At 42.1% G+C, this 19,837-nt stretch overlaps 2 protein-coding genes across 2 annotated transcripts in view; both read left to right on the top strand.

Annotated features, from left to right (window-relative positions):
• SEC61A2 (SEC61 translocon subunit alpha 2) overlaps positions 1-19,837 on the top strand; it is a 213,892-nt gene that overhangs the window by 119,414 nt on the left and 74,641 nt on the right. The gene's annotated exons all lie outside the window — the stretch shown is intronic.
• DHTKD1 (dehydrogenase E1 and transketolase domain containing 1) overlaps positions 15,927-19,837 on the top strand; it is a 46,208-nt gene continuing 42,297 nt past the window's right edge. The window contains exon 1 of the mRNA XM_087420823.1: positions 15,927-16,171. Coding sequence (XP_087276949.1) covers positions 16,015-16,171 — 157 coding nt within the window. The 5' untranslated portion in view covers positions 15,927-16,014. The remainder of the gene's footprint in view (positions 16,172-19,837) is intronic.

Genomic DNA, 19,837 nt, shown 5'->3' with positions numbered 1-19,837 from the left:
AGTGATTAGGAAAGCTTTCTTTAATGATGCAAAATTTCAGCTGAAACCTGAAGAATTAGAAGGTCCTAGTTATCCAACTACAGATATCAAATGGGCAGTTGGAATTCAGGGAATTCTGGCCTAGAGATGAAAATTTGAGCATCATCAATATAGCTAGTATTTAAAGCCATAAGAAAGAATGAGATCACCAAAGGACATGTAATAATAAGAAAAGAGGGTCCAGGACTAACCCCTGAGAAACTTCCAAATATAGAGATTAGGTATCTGAAAAGAAGACAGAGTGAGGAAAGGGAAGACCTGAAGAATGTGGTGTCATGAAACCCAAGAAAAGAGGTGCTTCAGGAAAGGAAAATACTCAACTGTCTCAGATGTTCCTGAGAGAACAAATAACATGAGAACAGGGAAGTGCTCGTTGGATGGACACCATAGAGATCAATGTTGACTTTGGGAGGCAGTTCAATGAAGGAGTGGGGACAGATTGGAATAATTCAAGACTAAATTGGAGATGGAAAAAGTGAAGACAGGTATTTGAGAAATTTTATTGTGAAGAGCAGCAGAAAAATATATATAACTCTAGGAACAGTGAGGTCAGGGAGGATTTTGTTTGCTTTTGTTTCTTTTACTTTTGTATCTTTTTTGTATTTTTTAATGAGATATGCAAAGAATGTATACTAATGGGAATGATCCAATAGGGGAGGGAAATATTAATGATGCAGGAGAGAGAAAACAAGATGGCATAGGAGCAAAATCCTTGTGGGAGTGAGAAGGAACGGAATCTAAAGTACAAGTGGTAGTGGGAGCGGCCCGGTACCGTAGCAGTTAAGTTCGCATGCTCTGCTTTGGTGGCCCAGGGTTCACAGGTTCAGAACCCGGGCACGGACCTACGCACTGCTTATCAAGCCATGCTGTGTCAGGTGTCCCATATAAAGTAGAGAAAGATGGGCACAGGTGTCAGCCCAGGGCCAATCTTTCTCAGCAAAAAGAGAAGGATTGGCAACAGATGTTAGCTCAGGGCCAATCTTCCTCATCAAAAATAAATAAATAAATAAAAATACAGTGCAAGTGGTAAGAGTGCCTTGATAGAAGCAGAGGCATTTCTCCATGATAGTTAGAGGGAGGACAAAGAAGACAGATGCATGTACAGAAAAGGTTGTAGATTTGGAGGGGGGACTAGGAAGAACTTCCTGTTTGATTGTTCCTTTTATCTCAATGAAATTGGAGGCAAAGTCATCAGCTAAGCTTGAGGCAAGGGAGAGACTGTAGGAGCTTTGAAAAAAGAGGAGAAAATATGAAAGAGACACCTTAAAGAGTGAAAGCAAAGGAGATGCATAGTGAGGATTGCCAGGTCATGCTGCAAAGCTACCTGAGGTTTGTGTTCATGAATGTTGAGTAAAACCATCCAGCCTATATATGCCAATTTCTCGAGAAGAGATGAACAGTTAGGTTTAATCAGGGTGGTGGCTTTTTTTTTTCCACGAGAGTAATGAGAGAGAAGAATAAGGGAATTACGGGTGTTTGAAAGAGAATGATTATAATGAAGGGTCATGGAATTTAAGCTGGGGATGGAGGGAAGTTGAAGGAAATGCGGCACATGTGTGAGCGTGGATGGGGTTAACAGATTGACAGGAGTAGAGGCTGCAAAGAAAATAGTGAAGAAAGAGCCAAAACTTCAGTGAATTCAAGTGGACAGACTAGGACAACAGAAGGTGTTTCTGGAGAGCTGCAGTAGCTGGGGGTATAGACAGAAGAAACAAGCCCACAGGAGCCAAGGCTTTTGAAAGAGGACGGAAGAGAAATGATTTGGGAGCCAGAGTGGAAAGCAAGAAGCATGCATCTCTGAAGTTAGGCTGCATAAATTCAAATTCAAGTTCCAACATTTACTAGCTATTTGAACTTGACAGCTTTTTATTCTTAAAAGTTGTGGTAATAGTACTTTTTCATAGGGTTTTGTGAATAATAAATGAGGTAATTCAAATAAAGCACTTAGCACAGTGTTCATAGTATATGTTCCATAAGCCTGAGCTGTCACTGAATCAGTTTTGCAGCAGTAAACACAATCATCTAAATGGCTTTGCAATTTGAATAAATAGTGCTTAAACAGTCCTTTCTTTGCCTTAACACTGGTGAGAAACCAGTGCACCTGAAAAATTTTACCCCAGGATTACAAATCCTGCTACAACAATGAACTTTAAGGTAAAGATTAAAAAGAAAAGGGAAAAGTTAAATCATCACAAGGTGCACTTCAAATATCTTACAGTTTTATTTGTCAGTTATACCTCAGTAAAGCTGAAAAAGAAAAGGGAAAAAAAGAAAGTGTTCTCAGCTATTGTAACCAATGACAGAGGTTTGTAAATATCATCTCTCATTCTGCTCTCGCTTCAGTTTATCCAGCAGAATAACCAGACTCAATATTCATTGGGGGAACTCAGGGATATGTGATGAGAAAGCTAACCCTACGTCATCTAACTGGCCTTAATTCTTTAATTCCTGACCTATATTTCTAAGTCTTTGCTGTGTGACATCTGTGATGAAATATTCCAGTACACTTCAAACCTAAAATCTCCAAAACTGAACTTAATATTTGTATCCAATCCCATCTACTCCTTTTTCTATTTTTATTCTTTCAGTTAATGGTGCTAAAGGGGATCAGAATATGCCATCCCAAAATATGTCACTTTGTCATAAAGATTATTTTGAGCCAAAGACAATTGAGAATCAACAGACGCAGAAGAGTTCTCTAGATCGCCCCTTATCTGCCTAAAAGCAGAGCATGAATTTCCCTTTGTGAAGGCGTCCACCCCCATCCCTAACCCCCATATCAGGAAGAGGAGACTGACTCTTATCACCAGAGATGGAGAGTCAACACCCAGATGGGTTTGCATAAACAGACCTTACTAAAATAACCCTATCTTCCATCACTTCCCCATATATTTCCTAGTCACTTCCCATGATTTGTCATTCCTTGAAACCCAAGCCCCCTTTCCTTTGTTAAAATAGTATGTAAGCCCCCAAGTCTAACTGCTTCTTTGTTTCACTTCTTTTCTGTGAACTCCTATGCATGTAAATATTAATAAAATTTGTATGCCTTTTCTCCTGTTAATCTGTCTTTTGTTAGTTTAATTCACACACTCCCAAATGAAGAACATAAGAGGGTAGAGGAAAAGTTTTTCCTCCCCAATAGTTTCCTAGTCCCCACTCACCATTCCTTATCAAAATGCAATTGGTATGTTTTAAAAAGATCTTGAGGGCCAGCCCTGGTAGCCTAGTAGTTAAGTTTGGCACACTCCGCTTCGGTGGCCCGGGTTCGGTTCCTGGGCACAGACCTACACCACTCATCTGTCAGTGGCCATGGTGTGGCGGTGGCTCACATACAAAGAGAGGAAGATTGGCAACAGATGTTAGCTCAGGGCAAATCTTCCTCAGCAAAAAAATAAAAAAGATCTTGACTGGGTCCTCCTCCATATCCCCACTGCCACAGCCTACGTTCAGGCTCACATCAACTCAAACCCACACTGTTGGCAGCCACTTCTTGGTTCTCCTCCCTAATTGCTTCTAATGTTGCCCCCTACTGACCTTAGAGAGTATTGTTTCAAACACAAATCTAATCCTTTACCTCCCCTTGGAAAAACCCTTCAGTGGCAATAGTCTCCAAACTTCTTTGATCATACAGTTCTATGGGGAGGGAAGGAGGGAATACACTCCCAATCCGTGTATATTTACTTAGATATAAATTGTGTATATATGTAATACTACACAATTGTATACCTTATAGTACACAGCTCAAAATAGAAAAGAATAAATAAAAATAGAAGTTCTAATATTTTTGCCTAAATGGATCATCTTGCATACCCCTTGTGCCAACCCACTTTGGAAGCCACTGACTTACAAGGTAAAATTTAGAGTCCTTAGCAGGAGCCCTTAATAATGTATAGCTCTTGCCTATATATCTAGTTTCATTTCCTGCTGCTTCCCCACGGGTCTAAGTTCTAGCCACAATTAGTAGTCTGTATATACTGGACTTCCTCTTCTCCTAGTGCATGTATTATGCCTTTGCCTAGAATGCCTTTTCTCTCATGAATGTTTGCAGACTAGTAGCTCGAGCCTTATTTCCTTGGGAAGTCATTCTTTATCACCACCACCCCACGTACATCAAATTAGTTCCCTACCCCTACCTGGGTTCCCATAGCAGCCTCTGAACATCTCTATTAAAACATTCATTATACTATATTGGAATAATTTGTTTATATTTGTTTTCCCATTAAGACTCTGAGCTCCTTGAAGCTGTGATTTATGGCTTACTAATCTTTGTGTCCTGGGGCCATAGAAGGCACTTAATAACATTTTGATAGAAGGACTAATAAGTGAATGAATGTGAAGGGGATTAGAATATGCCATCCCAGGGCTGGCCCCGTGGCTTAGCGGTTAAGTGCGCACGCTCTGCTACTGGCGGCCCGGGTTCCGATCCCGGGCGCGCACCGACGCACCGCTTCTCCGGCCATGCAGAGGCAGCATCCCACATACAGCAACTAGAAGGATGTACAGCTATGACATACAACTATCTACTGGGGCTTTGGGGAAAAAAAGGAGGAGGATTGGCAATAGATGCTAGCTCAGAGCCGGTCTTCCTCAGCAAAAAGAGGAGGATTAGCATGGATGTTAGCTCAGGGCTGATCTTCCTCACACACACACACACAAAAAAGACATTTCAGTATTTAATAAAGCTATTCTTAAGTAAAAAAATAAAAAAGAATATGCCACCCCAAAATTTGCTACTTTGGCATATAGATTATTTTGAGCTGAAGGCAATTGAGAATCAACAAATGCGGAAAGAAACCTGTTTGGAGTTCCCTTTATCTGACTAAAAGCAGAAGCTTCTGAGAAATGAAGCCTGCCATAAATTCCTTCTCTTGGGAGATTTATGGCCATGAGGAAGATGGGAAGTCGACACCAAGATGAGTCTGCACAAACCTTACTAAAATAATCCTTATGTTCCATTAGTTTCAGTATATATTTACCTTCCCACAATTTACTGCCCCTAGAAGCCCAAACCCCTTTTTCCTTTGTCTAGGCACTTCTCCGTAATTTATTACCCTTTGTTAACATGGTATATAAGCTTCTGAAAATAACTGCTTCTTGGGCTTTTCACTTCTTTTCTATGGAGCCCCTGTGCACATACAATTAAAAACATCAATTAAATTTCTACACTTTTTTCCCCTGTTAATCTGTCTTTTGTGAGTTTAATTGACACAGCTTAGTAAAAGAACCTAAGAGGGTAGAGGAAAGGTTTTTCCTCCTCTACAAATGCTTTCTTGGAAGAGGGAGGAAAACCTGTGTCCTGATGTAGGACTATAGGATTAAACAAGAGTGAGAAGAACAGAATATTTTAAAGGAAACAATCATAGACTGGAGTTTCATTTTTATTTACCAAGCAATATGCCAATTCTTAACAGTCTAAATATAGAATTCCAGATCGCTTCTTGTGATTTCTATTAAAGCTATTCAAGGGTCCTCCCAGTGGTGCAGCAAAGTGCGTGTGCTCCGATTTGGCAGCCGGGGGTTCACAGGTTTGGATCCTGGGCGTGCACCCGTGCATCGCTTGTCAAGCTATGCTGGGGCAGGCGTCCCATATAAAGTAGAGGAAGATGGGCACGGATGTTGGCCCAGGGCCGATCTTCCTCAGCAAAAAGAGGAGGATTGGCATCGGATGTTAGCTCAGGGCTAGTCTTCCTCACAAAAAAAAAAATAACTAATTCAAGTTTCTAACACTGAGTGGTTAAATGGATGAATGGAGAGAAATAAACAGATGCTTCTTTCTTAGTGTGTGTTAGTCATTAATGAACCCAATGATTTTATTTGGTAGATACTGTTTCCCTTGTTTTTATAGATGGGGAAACTAGGGCTTAACGTAGTTAAATAACGTGCCCAGGATGACACGGCTACTAAATAGAATCTCCACTCAGGACTCTCTGATTCCCAAGTTCACGTGTTCATGTAATATTTCCTCCCATTCTAGGATGTTTCCCCCACCTTATGCAACTGAGTACCACACACATAATAATACAGACATCCCCTTTTACACAGTCAGAATATAAAATAAGAACGTGATTTTATAATCTGGTTCTAACAAGATCAGCCAATATACATAATAAAACAAGAATGTCTGCCTGGGTCAGACCAGTGTATTGCTGAATCTGTACCCATGATAGCTCAAAGAGGACTGGGCTGGGAATCAAAGACCTGGTGTCTGGTGTTAGAGGCTGGCTGCTCTCCGTGTAACACAGTGAAACTACGGCAAGTCATTTGTAACCTGTCTGTGACTCAGATGTTTCATTTTCAAAATGAGTAGATTAGACTTTATGATCCCTAACTTCATTATTGTAATTTGATTTTGGCAACATACCTTGTCACTGCTTCCAAGTATTTAAGAATCCAAGTGAAAAGCGGTTGCCTTCGTAATCCAGGATGATATTGTCACATTGAGAAATGGACCTGGGAAAAAAAAATTATTACCCAGAAAGTCTGACGTCACTTCACTTCTTGGGTCAGTTGCTAAGGATAAGGTAAAGGGATGGGTGTTATTTCTAGCTTATTTTCCTTCGGGAAGGTTCTGTACTGCAGTCATAATAATTTGTACATTATACTTCCCTAAATTTTCCCCATGGAAGCTGTAGAAATAGCCATTCCATTGTGTTTTATCTCCTCTCTTCCAACTTAATGAAAGACTCATCTAAACGGGGATACCACTTTGAATTAATCTTTTCATACCCAACTTTAGATATCAGTTTAATAATTATAATAATAAGCTAACAACAATAGCTATCATCTTTTGGGTACTTACTATGTGGCAAGTCCTATACATCGGTTCTCTGTTTTAAAACAGCTCAATAATAATAAGAGCTAACATTAATTATTTACTATGTGTCAGATATCATCCTAAACTTTTTATGTGCATTAATGATTTAATCCTCACAATAAACCAATGTGGTAGGTACTATTAAGCCTATGTTGCTAATGAGAAAACTGAGGGATAGAGAAATTAGGGAACCTGCCCATATCCCAGCTAGAAAGTGTCAGAGCCAAGATTAGGAGTCATGTAGTTTATTACTTAGTCACCACCCTATGCTAGCTCTCTCTAAGACAGGCATAATTATCTCCCCTACACAGATAGAAACTGAGATGTGACCAATATTACCTGTGTGGTCACATAGTTAATAACTGGCAAAGCTGGAATTTGATCTCTCCAAAACTTGATATCTCCCCCCAAAAACCCTGTTTCCTCAAAATTCTCTACCTTCGTCTCAGTTTCTTTTGCTGAGAACTCCTTCTCATCCCAACTTTTAAACTTGTGAGTTCCTCAAGATTACAAGTCTAGGCTTTCTCATTCATACCCAGGATCTCAATAACATCTATACATTGATAACTGTTGGGGCTGGCCCTGTGGCACAGTAGTTAAGTTTGCGTGTTCCGCTTCGGTGGCCCGGTGTTCACTGGTTCAGATCTAGGGTTGGGACCTACGCACCGTTCATCAAGCCGTGCTGAGGCGGCGTCCCACATAGAGCAACAAGAAGGATGTACAACTATGACATACAACTATCTATTGGGGCTTTGGGGAGAAAAAAGGAAAAAAAGGGGAAGATTGGCAACAGAAGTTAGCTCAGGGCCAATCTTCCTCAAAAAAAAAGAAAACCGTCAAATTTATTTTTCCATCCTCTGCCTTTCTTCTGAACTCCAGACAAGTGTATCCAACTCCCTAGTTGACAGACCTACTTAATATCACAGATATATCCCAAATGTCGCGAATGAACTTTGCTTGCCAAGTTGGTTTCCCTTCCACTGTTCCTCATCTCAGTCAATGACGTCAACACCCACTCAGTTGCTCCAGAAGCAAAGCAAGGAAGGGGGCAGATCACGTATCTTGAGGACTTTTTCCAAAGGAGCCACATTTACCGTTTAGTGTTTAAAGACAATATGTTGACACGATAGTTGTTATGACTATGACGAAATGATGTAAGAGGAAGAAAAGTGAAAGCAAACCATGAGAGAAGTAGAGACAATGGTCAAAAAGAGTGGCACTTGAAAAATGGTCTCCCTTCTTTACTAGGCAAGGGGACAAGATAAGGAGCTTGTCAGAACTTGATTTTGCCTCTATACCTGTCCATCATGGCACTTTTACAATTATAATTTAATTATTCGTGTGGTTATTTAACTTCTATCTATCCCCTGAGACTATAAGCTCCTACAAATAGGGACCATGTCTGACTTCCTCACTGCTCTGTGCCAAAGCACTTAGCACAGTGCTGGCATATAGTAAGTACTCAATAAATATTAATTGAATAAATAAATTCCTGTTACTTCCCATTAGATGAATACATGATAGATTGATTTTCAATAAAGCAAAACAAAGTCGTGTTCCACTGTGTTCGGTAGGAGATATGAATCATTGAGTTACAGAATGTTAGAATTGGAAGGACTCTCAAAGAGCACTCAAGATATAAGCAAACAGTTGAAAACATGATCCTCACTCTCAAAAATTTCATCTCTTGGGAGACAAGATAAACAGAGAAAAAAAATGTTAAACAGAATAACCCTGCCTCTATGTGCTATAGGAATTCAGAAAATGGAGAGATCAACTTGGTTAAGTTAATAAACCATTTCAGGGGCTGGCCCCGTGGCTTAGCGGTTAAGTGCGCGCGCTCCGCTACTGGCGGCCCGCAGGTTCGGCTCCCGGGTGCGCACCAACACACCGCTTCTCTGCCATGCTGAGGCCGCGTCCCACACACAGCAACTAGAAGGATGTGCAACCATGACGTACAACTATCTACTGGGGCTTTGGGGAAAAAAAAAGGAGGAGGGTTGGCAATAGATGTTAGCTCTGAGACAGTCTTCCTCAGCAAAAAGAGGAGGATTAGCATGGATGTTAGCTCAGGGCTGATCTTCCTCACAAAATAAATAAAAGACAAAAATAAAATAAAGGGGCCGGCCCTGTGGCTTGGTGGTTAAGTGCGCGCGCTGCGATGCTGGTGGCCCGGGTTCGGATCCCGGGTGCGCATCGAGGCACCACTTCTCCGTTCATCCTGAGGCCGAGTCCCACATACAGCAACTAGAAGGATGTGCAGCTACGACACACAGCTATCCACTGGGGCTTTGGGGGGAAAAATAAAATAAATAAAAAATCTTTAAAAAAAAAAAAAAAAAAAAAAAAAAAAAAAAATAAAATAAAGGATTTCACAGAACACAAGTGAGAAAGCTGGACTGGGAGTCTCAATCACGACAGATGGACTTTCCGAGAGAGTGAGTATAGAGATGGAAAATCAGAAGTTGGAAGAGGAAAATGACTGAAAAAGGATTCAGAGTAGAAACAGAAAGAATAGAAGAGAACTAACGAAATTAACAAGAGTGTCAGGGAAGCCAGTGGAAGAATTACATGAGAGAGCATGTTATTGACAGGCCAAAAGGATGCACACTGTGTAGTCTTCCGTCATACATTTCGAAAAATGGTCAAGTGGTTGTGGTAGGTGGCCTCTGAGATGGTGCTCAAGGATCCCTGCCTCCTGGTATTCACATCCTTGTGTAATCCTCTCTCCTCAAGTGTAGGCTGGATTTAGTGAGTAACTTCTAGTGAATATATGCAGCAGAGGTGATGTGGTGTTTTTGTTTGTTTTGGTTTGGTTTTTTTGTTTTTGTTTTTGTTTTTTTGAGGAAGATTGGCCCTGTGCTAACATCTGTTGCCAATCTTCCTCTTTTTCTTTTTTCTTCCCAAAGCCCCAGTACATAGTTGTGTATCATAGTTGTAAAGTTGTAGCTCTTCTATGTGGACGCCGCCTCAGCATGGCTTGATGAGCCGTGAGTAGGTCTTCACCCAGGATCCAAACCGGTGAACCCTGGGCCACCGAAGCAGAATGCACGAACGTAACCACTACGCCACGGGGCCAGCCCCGACGTGGTTTTAATACCAACATTAGCTTACAAAAAGACTGCAGCTTCATCCTGGATCTCTCTCTCTCCCTCTGAGGGCAGCCAACTGCCACGTTGTGAGCTACCCTTTGGAAAAGCCCACACAGCAAAGAACTGAGGGAGGCTTCTGGCCAACAGCCAGTGAGGAACTCAATCCTGCCAACAACCATGTGAGTGGAGTGAAAGTTGATTTTCCCCCAGTTGAGCCTTCTGATGAGATCACAGTTTTAACCACCAGCCTGACTACAACCTTGTTAGAGGCCTCGAGCCACAGGCACCAAGCTAAGTTGTGCCTGGATTACTGACCTACAAAAACTATGGGATAATATATGTTTGTTGTTTCAAGCCGCTACATTGTGGGGTCATTTGTTACATGGCAATAGATAACTAATATGATGATAATCATTATTTTAATGTTATATACATATACTTATATAAGTATAGTTTTATAAGTGTGATAGATTTCACAATGTAGCGGAGGAAATCATGAGAACAAAGAGAACACCCTTGGTATTAGCCAGAGGAGAGAAAAAAAGTTAAGAAGTAGTCATTTTTTAAGGAATTTCTATTAATCAGGGAAGAAATGAGATTAAGTAACAGCAATAGAGAAAGGATGTTATTTTTCAGCTGAAAGGATTCGTTTGAATAAATTTCACCTTTTTCTTCTCATCCTCCTGGGTTTGAATGGTTGGTCACGTATACCCTACTCCTCTTAACATCTCTAATAAAAGTGGGCAGTGGTAAGGAAAGAAAATGAAATTAGTCAACTGATGATAGATAAATTTTGGGTATATATAAAATATAATAATGCATGTATGTGCCCCATTGTCATGATAATTTGAGAATTTCTTTTAATGAAAAGTTGCTAGTGGAAGAAATTAGTCTAGCTTCAAAAATATTAATTCTAGCATGCTCAATGCTTTAAAAAGTAAAGCAAAGAACCCAAGAAAATACCTTTCTTCAAAAATAAAATAGGCCTATTTCTAGCCTGGTAAACTGACCATTCACATATTTGAACATTTTATTAATGAGACAGAATAAGCTATGGAGGGAAGGGAAAACTTTTTCCCTCTACCCTCCTAGACTCTCTGAGTAGGGTCCTGTGAATTAGACTGACAAAAGATAGATTAACAAGAGAAAAACAAATCGAGTTTATTAACATGTGCATAGCACATGCAAAGTGATGAGTCACTCAAAAGAGTGGTTAGAACTTGGGCTTGTATAGCATCTTAACCAAAGAACAATAAATTTGTGGAGAAGTGACAAGACAAAGGAAACGGGTTTAGGCTTTTAAGGGAGGCAAATTGTGGAAGGTAAATATGGAAGAGGTAACGTAAGATAAGGATTGTTTTAGTTTTTGTTTGTTTGTTTGTTTTTTGTGAGGAGATCAGCCCTGTGCTAACATCTGCCAATCCTCCTCATTTTTTGCTGAGGAAGACTGGCCATGGGCTAACATCCATACCCATCTCCCTCCACTTTATATGGGACGCCGCCACAGCATCGCTTGCCAACCACTGTGTCGGTGTGCACCCAGGATCCGAACCGGTGAACCCCAGGCCGCTGCAGCAGAGCACGCGCACTCAACTGCTTGTGCCACCCGGCTGGCCCACGGATTGTTTCAGTAATGTTTGCTATGTAGATTCCTCTGGTGCCTTCTCTGGGCTGATAAGAGTCTGGAGTTGTCTCCAGTGATTAAGAACCGTCTTACCTCTCCTAGCGGGAGTGGGGGACAGAGAGTTTTTCTTATACCTGCTTCTTTTCAATTGCCTTCAGCTGAAAATGATCTTTATGCCAGAGTGGCATATTTTGGGGTGGCATACTCTGAACCCCTTCTGTTTATACCTAGAATATCCCTATTCTCATACTCAGTCATTGCTAGTTGCCTCGTACCCTAACACACAGACTTGCTCATCAGACCTCTTGCAGGTTCAAGATCATTAAAGCCCAGGAATCACGATAAGGGCCACTACCATGAATAAGATCTTAATAAGAATGAGAATGAGAAGGAGAAGGAGAACGAGAAGGAGAACGAGAAGGAGAAGAAGAACTAATATGTGTTGAGTACTTACAATATGCCAGACACCTTCCTAAAGGGTTTTACAGGTAGGTACTATTACAATTCCCATTTTACAGATAGGGAAATGGAGGCTTAGAGAGTTTAAGTAACATGCCCAAGGTCCCACAGCTAGTAGGTGGTAGCAGCAGGATTTGAACATATTCAGCCAGGTTCTGACACCATACATTCACCGAACAAACGTTTCTGGGGTACCTCTTGTGTGCCAGGCACTATTCTTGGCACTTAAGATACAACAGTGAGTAAAACCTACAGAGATCTTTGCCCTCATAGAGCATCCATTTTAGTCAGGGGAGATGGACAAAAAATGATAAATAGATTATATGATGTGTTAGGAAATGATACGGATACATGTGACGGTAGAAATAACAAGTAGAGCAGGGTAAGAGGGAGCAGAATTATAAGAGGTGATAAGGTTAGTTGCAATTTTAAGAAGGGTATCAGGGTAGACCTCATTGAGAAGATCATGTTGTTTTCTTTTTTCAATTTTCAGTTATAATTCTTAAAATGTTTAAAATTTTAAATATTTTAAAATGATGAAAAGTACAGAGAATTGTAAAACAAATAACCATGTTCCCACCACCCACAATTTGACAAATACTAACATTTTGAAATATTTGTTTCAGAATTTTCTAAAGAACGAAAGCATTGTAGAAATCATCAAAGCCCCTGCCCCACCCATCCCATTTCTCTCCATGCCCCCATACAACCAAATTTACTGAAATTGTTGTGCATCCTACCTATCCATATACTTACACTTTAACTATATATGTACATATTCATAAAAACATATAGACCAATTTGGTATATTTTAAAACTTGTGTGGATATCATTTCTATCATTTTTTTCCTCTCAACTTTATATTCTTGGGATCTATTTTTATGTTGAATGTGTAGATCTAGTTCATTCATTTTTAATGTCTGTATAGCATCCCATTGTATCAATAAGTAAAGCCACATTCTTAACTTCTCTTCTAGTGGTTCAACACACATCCTTTTACTTTTTATATTAAGCTTTAGAATCAAAAAACGTTTAGAACTTGAAGGAACTCTAAGGACAATGTAGACCATGAGGAAATAGAGAGGTTGTGTCTTCTTAATGTCTAATTGTCCCAAGGTCACATAGCCACTCAATGGAAAAGATGGAATTAGAACCTGGTAGCTTCATACCCAGCACAGCACTCATTTCAACTATCACAGCATTACATTTCAATTCTAGATATCTACATAGAACTATCTATAGAACTCTCTCTATATAACTCTCTATATCTGTATTTTATACAGAAATAATATAGTAGTAAAAAAGAGAACAAAACGTATATGTTTTTCAGGAATAATAAAACTATTAAGCTAAATTAGATAGACAGTAGCTTTAAAACAGCATTAATAACCCATTAATGATTATAATAGTTCTTTTTCCTCAGTCTGCTATGTAAGTATTTTTTAAAAATTGAATGCTCTTATTTTAATTCATTTGTGACCATGTTTTGTTTTTCTTTAGGAGATAAGGACGCCAGACTGTGAGACTGTAACATAGGCGGTCAGATGAAGTTCTGTCCCTAGTTTGGTCACCAGCAGGGCCCAAGGAAACACAAGGCACAATTCTAAAACGTAGTTGTCCCAAAGCTAATGTGAGGTAGCTGATCCTCTTTTCTCTCACTACTTGTCTTCCCAACTGTTACCTACATGTTCATCTGACAGGGGTGTCTTGACTGCCTATTACATGCAAAAGACTATAATTCCAAAATCATTTCTTGGAAGGAAGAAATGATTTTAACATCTATGCTTCACCATATTCAACCTAGAAATACAGAACTTTGTTGAGAGGTCAAGAGACACCATAACAGCACTAATCCAAGACACTGACTTTGAATATGGGCATTAACTGAGAAAGATCGTTTTGACAGATTTTGAAATCTTTACATTCTTTTCTGGAGCCAAAACCCAAAAACCCATCTCTTTCTCGAACGAAACAAGCAAATGAAATGGAGTGCAAAATGAACCTACAGTGTAGTATGTGTCACTGGCAACTGATGGGTCTTATGACTTGGAGATATTCAAGTCTATACACTTACTCCTTTTATGACATAGTTCTGAGACCTCCTTGAACTTCATTTGTGGAAAAGCAACGCTAGCAGTCAGAAGTTCCTAATTCTCATCGTGTTTTGTGTTATCCTAATGAACTAGGTAAGCCATATAACCTCTTTCTCTCTAGGAAATGTTACAATTACCCACCTACTTTCTAGAAGCACTTTAAATGCTCAAGCGTGATGAGTCTGTAGGGGAAAATGGTTTTGCTTTCATCCTGCTACCTAAAGCGTTGATATCTTTGTAGATTGTGCCTTTCACTTCCTTGACTTGCCTAAAACCTGATTCCCACCTCATTATCTGTGCATAGGGGATTGGATGGACGCCACTTCAAATACTACTCTTTTTCCTTCACATAAAGAAACTTTATCGCTTCAGAACTTATGCCATCTGGTTCTATTTCCCTCCATCATCCTCTGTGCTCTCTTCCTCAAATTTCCTGGTCACTTTATTCAGACTTTGCCTCTGGACCACTTCTTCGTAAACCCTTTTTTTAAAAACACTCTTTGACTTCCACAGATTGTTGCATTAACAACATGGTTTGTTTTCATTCATTCATTCATCCATGCACCTGTCTAAATTTTTTTTAAGAGACTTTTTTAGAGCAGTTTTAACTTCACAGCAAATTGAGAGGAAGGTACAGAGATTTCCCTTATACTTCCTCCTCTCACATATGCATAGCCTCTCCCATTATCAGCATCCCCCACCAGAGACATTTGTTAGAATCGATGAACCTACTTGACACATCATTATCACCCAAAGTCCACAGTTTACATTAGGATTCACTGTGGTGGTGTACATTCTAGGTTTTGGACATATGCATAATGACATGTATCTATCATTATGATCAGATGTATCTTTCGCAAATATTTTCTCCCAGTCTGTGGCTTGTCTTCTCGTTCTCTTGATGGTGTCATCCACTGAATTGTTAATATATTACTATGTATCAATCACTGTTGGGGAACAAAGCACTATTCCTGGCCTCAAGGAGCTCACAATCTAGTGAGGAAGACAGGCAGAAATTGATAATGACAAAATTGTATGAAAGGCCCACCTTTCCTAGGCCATTTCATTGTCCGTGTATAAGACACTGTCCTGCACCCTAACCTCATTGGACCTTAACTTTAGCTCTGACAATTTTAACCTCCACCCCACTTCAGCAATCCCCTCCAATGACCATGCCCTGGGGCAGGACTGACAGGCAAATATCCCATTTCTAAAATCTCGAATGCCGACACACCATTCACTGACAACTTCCAATCCTTTAGCTCTCCCCTCTGTAGTGTTACTAAATCTTTCATGCCCAATTTCTTTTCACTCCTATTCTATCCCTTTCTTACAGGCTCCTCCTCCCCTAAGTTCTACTTTCTCCCTCAATGTTTCCTAAGAAAAAAAAAAAGAAAGATACTGATTTTCTGCTTCCTTCATATGACCTTCTCTTCTTGCGTCCCTGGGTCTCAGTCCCAGGCACGTTCTGCGCACACTGTCGCTCATTTTTCCTTGTTGTGTGACAACACAACATCGTGTCTGTGTGGTCATGCTCTGCGGCTTCCCGCAGAGGGGTGGTGGGTGCAGGATATACAGACCTACAAAGTTTTGAAAGCCGGTAACGCGCCGCTCAGCGCTCCCTGCTTTCCCAACTCCAGGGCTACGTCCAGCCTCTAGGACCGCGCGAGTCCAGCCGGCTCCCGGGGCGTGGCTTCCCGCGTGGGCCGCTGACCTGGATTGGCTCCAAGGGGCGGGCCTCCGGCCAATCAGGCGCGGGGCCGTTGCCCGGGGGCGGGGCTCCCACCTCCCGACTCCCGCGTGGCGGGTTCCCGGGTTCCTGGCGGGCCACGAGCGACCCTCCCCGCTCCCGGCGGCTGCTGACTCCCTCCGGCCCGGAGGACCGGGCGGGACATGGCCTCGGCCACGGTGGCAGCAGCAAGACGGAGCCTCGGCCGGGCCCCTCCGCTCCTCCTCCAGCGCGGCTACCAGACGGAGAGGGGTGTCTACGGGTACCGGCCGAGGAAGCCCGAGAGCCGGGAGCCCCGGGGCGGCCTAGCGCGCCCCCCAGGTCTGGGATGGGGCCCGGTCAGTGGGCGTGGGGCTCGGGAAGCCGGGGGCCGCCGTGCCGGGTCTGCGGTGGGGGAGGTCGGGCTTCAGGGGGCCTGCAGTGTGCGTGCAGGCCGGTGGGGAGGAAGGGAAGGCGAGGCAGGCGTGGGTGTTGTCAGTGTCGGGGTCACCCTTTGTCCAGGCTCGGTAGGTGGGGAACCTTGAGGTCAGGGTCTCAACGTTCGGTTCCACGCTTGAGTGATTTTCTATCTTTCAAGTTCTACTGGTTTTGTGAGGTCTTGTCTTTTCTATTCCTCGGTTGTAAACATGTGGGAACTTAGCTCTTTGCGGAGGGGGAGCTGAGGGAAAAGAGAAGTTCTGAGATCACCCAGCTCCCGGAGTTTAACAAGGATACATTTCCAGGGCCATCTCCAGGGCTCGTGGGAGCGGGATGTGTGGGGATCATGACTGTACTGCTAGGGTGAAGAGGGCAGTTAGCTAGTGGTCTTGGACCACAGCATTGTATTTATTGTCAGTCTTCTCGACCTAACTAGCCTCTTACTTCAATTTCAGAGTTTAAAACTCTTTGCTGAACTTAGAACCATGTTACTAGTGGTTTTAATGGATTAGGAGACATGAATATCAGTTTTTGGAACCTCTCTTGCTTGCCGACTCATGTGCAAGAGACTGATTTTGAGTATTTGGTTTATGCTCCAAAGTTATTGTATCTTATTCCTCCTCAGAGTAGAAGATGAATACAGATTGATTATTAGAGGAAAATCATTTGGCATCTTTTTTGTTTTTGGTCAGGAAGATTGGCCGTGAGCTAACATCTGTGCCACTCCTCCTCCACTTTACATATGGGAGCCGCAGCATGGCTTGATGAGTGTTGCAAACCTCCGCACCAGGATCCAAACCTGCAAACCCCTGCCACCAAAGAGGAATGCGTGAACTTAACCACTAAGCCACTGGGTCGACCCTACCATTTGGCATCTTTGATCCATTATTAGTTAACAATGGAGATCCCCTTCATCATCTAATCGCCTGACATTTGAATCTTACACACTGAAACCTCAATATTTTGCTCTTGACCTCAGGGAATGTTTAGAATAAGCCTGATTTCTTTCTCTTGAATGCAATGGGATTTTAGAGAAGACATTTTGGCCAACTAGATTGTTAATCCCTTGAGGGTAAGACTATAGGTATCTTATTTCACTTTGCAAATTGAGTGTCAAGAATTTTTTTTTTCCTTTTTTTGGTGAGGAAGGTTCGCCCTGAGCTAACCTCTGTGCCAGTCTTCCTCTATTTTGTATGTGGGTCGCTGCCACAGCATGGCCACAGAGGAGTGGTGTAGGGCCACTCCCGGGAACTGAACCTGGGCTGCAGAAGCGGAGCAAGCCAAACTTAACCACTGGCCACGGGGCCAACCCCAAGTGTCAAGAATTTTATGTCAGTTGTTCTCAAACTTAAGTGTGCATTCAAATCACTTTGAATGATGTTAAAAATGCTAGTTCTAGGCCTCCTTCCCTTCCTCTCCCCTGGGTTCTAATTCAGTGGTCTGAGATGAGGTTCAGGAATGTGTATTCTTTGTTTCGTTTTGTTTTTTGGTGAGGAAGGTTGGCCCTGAGCTAACACCTGTTGCCAATCTTCCTCTCTTTTTTTGCTTGAGGAAAATCCACCCCGAGCTAACATCCATGCCAGTCCTCCTCTATTTTGCATGTGGGATGCCACCACAAGATGGCTTGATGAGCAGTGTGTAGGTCCGTGCCCAGGATCCGAACCAGCGAGCCCTAGGCTGCTGAAGTGGAGCGCGTGAACTTAACCACTACGCCACTGGGCCGGCCCCAGGAATCTGTATTCTTATCAGGCATCCCAAGTGATTCTCTAGCAGCAGGTGCATGGCCACCTGCGGCCAAACACTGTTACAGTCATAAGGGATGTGTGTGCAGGACATTTGACAACCCATCTTCATTTAAGATCATATCAGCATGAGCTCGATGCACAATTATTGTGATCTCATTTGAGGTTTTCCCTTACAATCGGGTTTCTATTTGATTCCTATTAACAGTCTGGCAGCTGAGAATTAAGCTTTGCCTTGGAAAAACCTGGGCCAGTGGTTCTTAACTGGAAGACTGTATCCTAACCATCTTGGAGCTTTGGGCTAGGGTGATTTAAAAAACATCTCTGGAGGGGCCAGGCTGGTGGTGCAGCGGTTAAGTGCGTGCGCTCTGTTTTGGGGCCAAGGGTTCGCAGGTTCGGATCCCCGGGCACGCACTGAGGCACTGCTTGTCAAGCTATGCTGGCGGCGTCCCATATAAAGTAGAGGAAGATGGGCACGGATGTTAGCCCAGGGCCGGTCTTCCTCAGCAAAAAGAGGAGGATTGGCATGGATGTTAGCTCAGGGCTGATCTTCCTCACGGAAAAAAAAAAATCTCTGGAGTTGATTTTATATATATAATCCCCTCCTCCCTGTTCCCTCATCACCAAGTTGTCCCCTCTCCCCCTCCGGCTAGTAATCAACTTGCTGTTTTGTAAGGTGCTTGGTGAAATTTGAAAGTTCAGTATTGCATTAGAACTGCAGGCGGAGGGTACCATCTTGTGTGGTATTGGGAGGGAAGAGTAAAATCAATACTGGGAAACAATTGTTTGTTGCAAAGTTGCGCGATCTGGCTTAAGAAATTTTGTCGCTAAGGGCAATAACTTTATTTTCATTTTCCTTATTTTTTTAAATACTCAATAAAACTTGAAGGCAAGTGGGCCATTTTGTTACTTTCTTCAGAATTACCATTGCATGTAGATCTGTGACAGGTTTCTCTTCTTTCTGTTTCAGAACTTATCACATTATTTTGTAGTAACTCTTTTTGTGGTTCATTATCTCCTACTGGGCGTGTGTGAGAAAGGAGGAAGGAGAGTTTTATATATCACTTCCAGTAGAATCTCATTGGCTAGAACTTGGTCCGTATATATCTGCAAAGAAGACTAGAAAACATAGTCTTTATTCAGGGTGGCCGTGTGCCAGCTAAGAATTATTTCGAGAAGAGGAAAATAGATGTTGGAAAATAACTAGTAATCGCCACACTCAACCCCTTTGGCCACTCAAATATCATACGCTTTTCTTCCCATACGTAGAATGTATTCACCTCCTCTCTTCTCCGTGCAATTCCTGAATCCAGCTCAAAGTCCATTATCTCTGGAGAACGTGCAGCCCTCTCCATCAGGTCTGGCTGTGGCTCCTCATGGTCTGGAATTTTATGAACTGCCATCCACCCCATATATACATATATTCAATATACAAAGAAAACTCCCATCCATAATAGGAAATGATGAGGACTCTACAGCAGTCATTCGTTTCAACCAATTATCACATCCTGTTGAGGAGGAATGATAAAGCTCCTTGATGTGTCTTTGTAGTAAGTTCACAGTTTTATTTGGCCCCTCAACTCTGCCCTCTGTTGTTCCCCTGGCTTTGCCATATAGAGTCTTCCTTATCTATTATCTTCTGTGGCCATCTCTGACATGGGCATTGGGGAGTAGGCCCCCTTGGGGGCTGCACACCTTCCACAGCCTACTTTATTTTGATCAAGTTAGGAGCCCGAGAGTTACTTTAGGGGTTCATCAATGACAGGGTTTTTTTTGGCCGGAGTTGGGATTTCTTTGGCAGACCAATTTTTTAATAAAATTCATAGGT

Source organism: Ceratotherium simum, chromosome 32 (assembly GCF_057802395.1).
Source record: "Ceratotherium simum simum isolate JZ-2026a chromosome 32, ASM5780239v1, whole genome shotgun sequence".
Lineage (NCBI taxonomy): Eukaryota > Metazoa > Chordata > Mammalia > Perissodactyla > Rhinocerotidae > Ceratotherium > Ceratotherium simum.
This window is presented reverse-complemented; position numbering and strand designations above follow the sequence as displayed.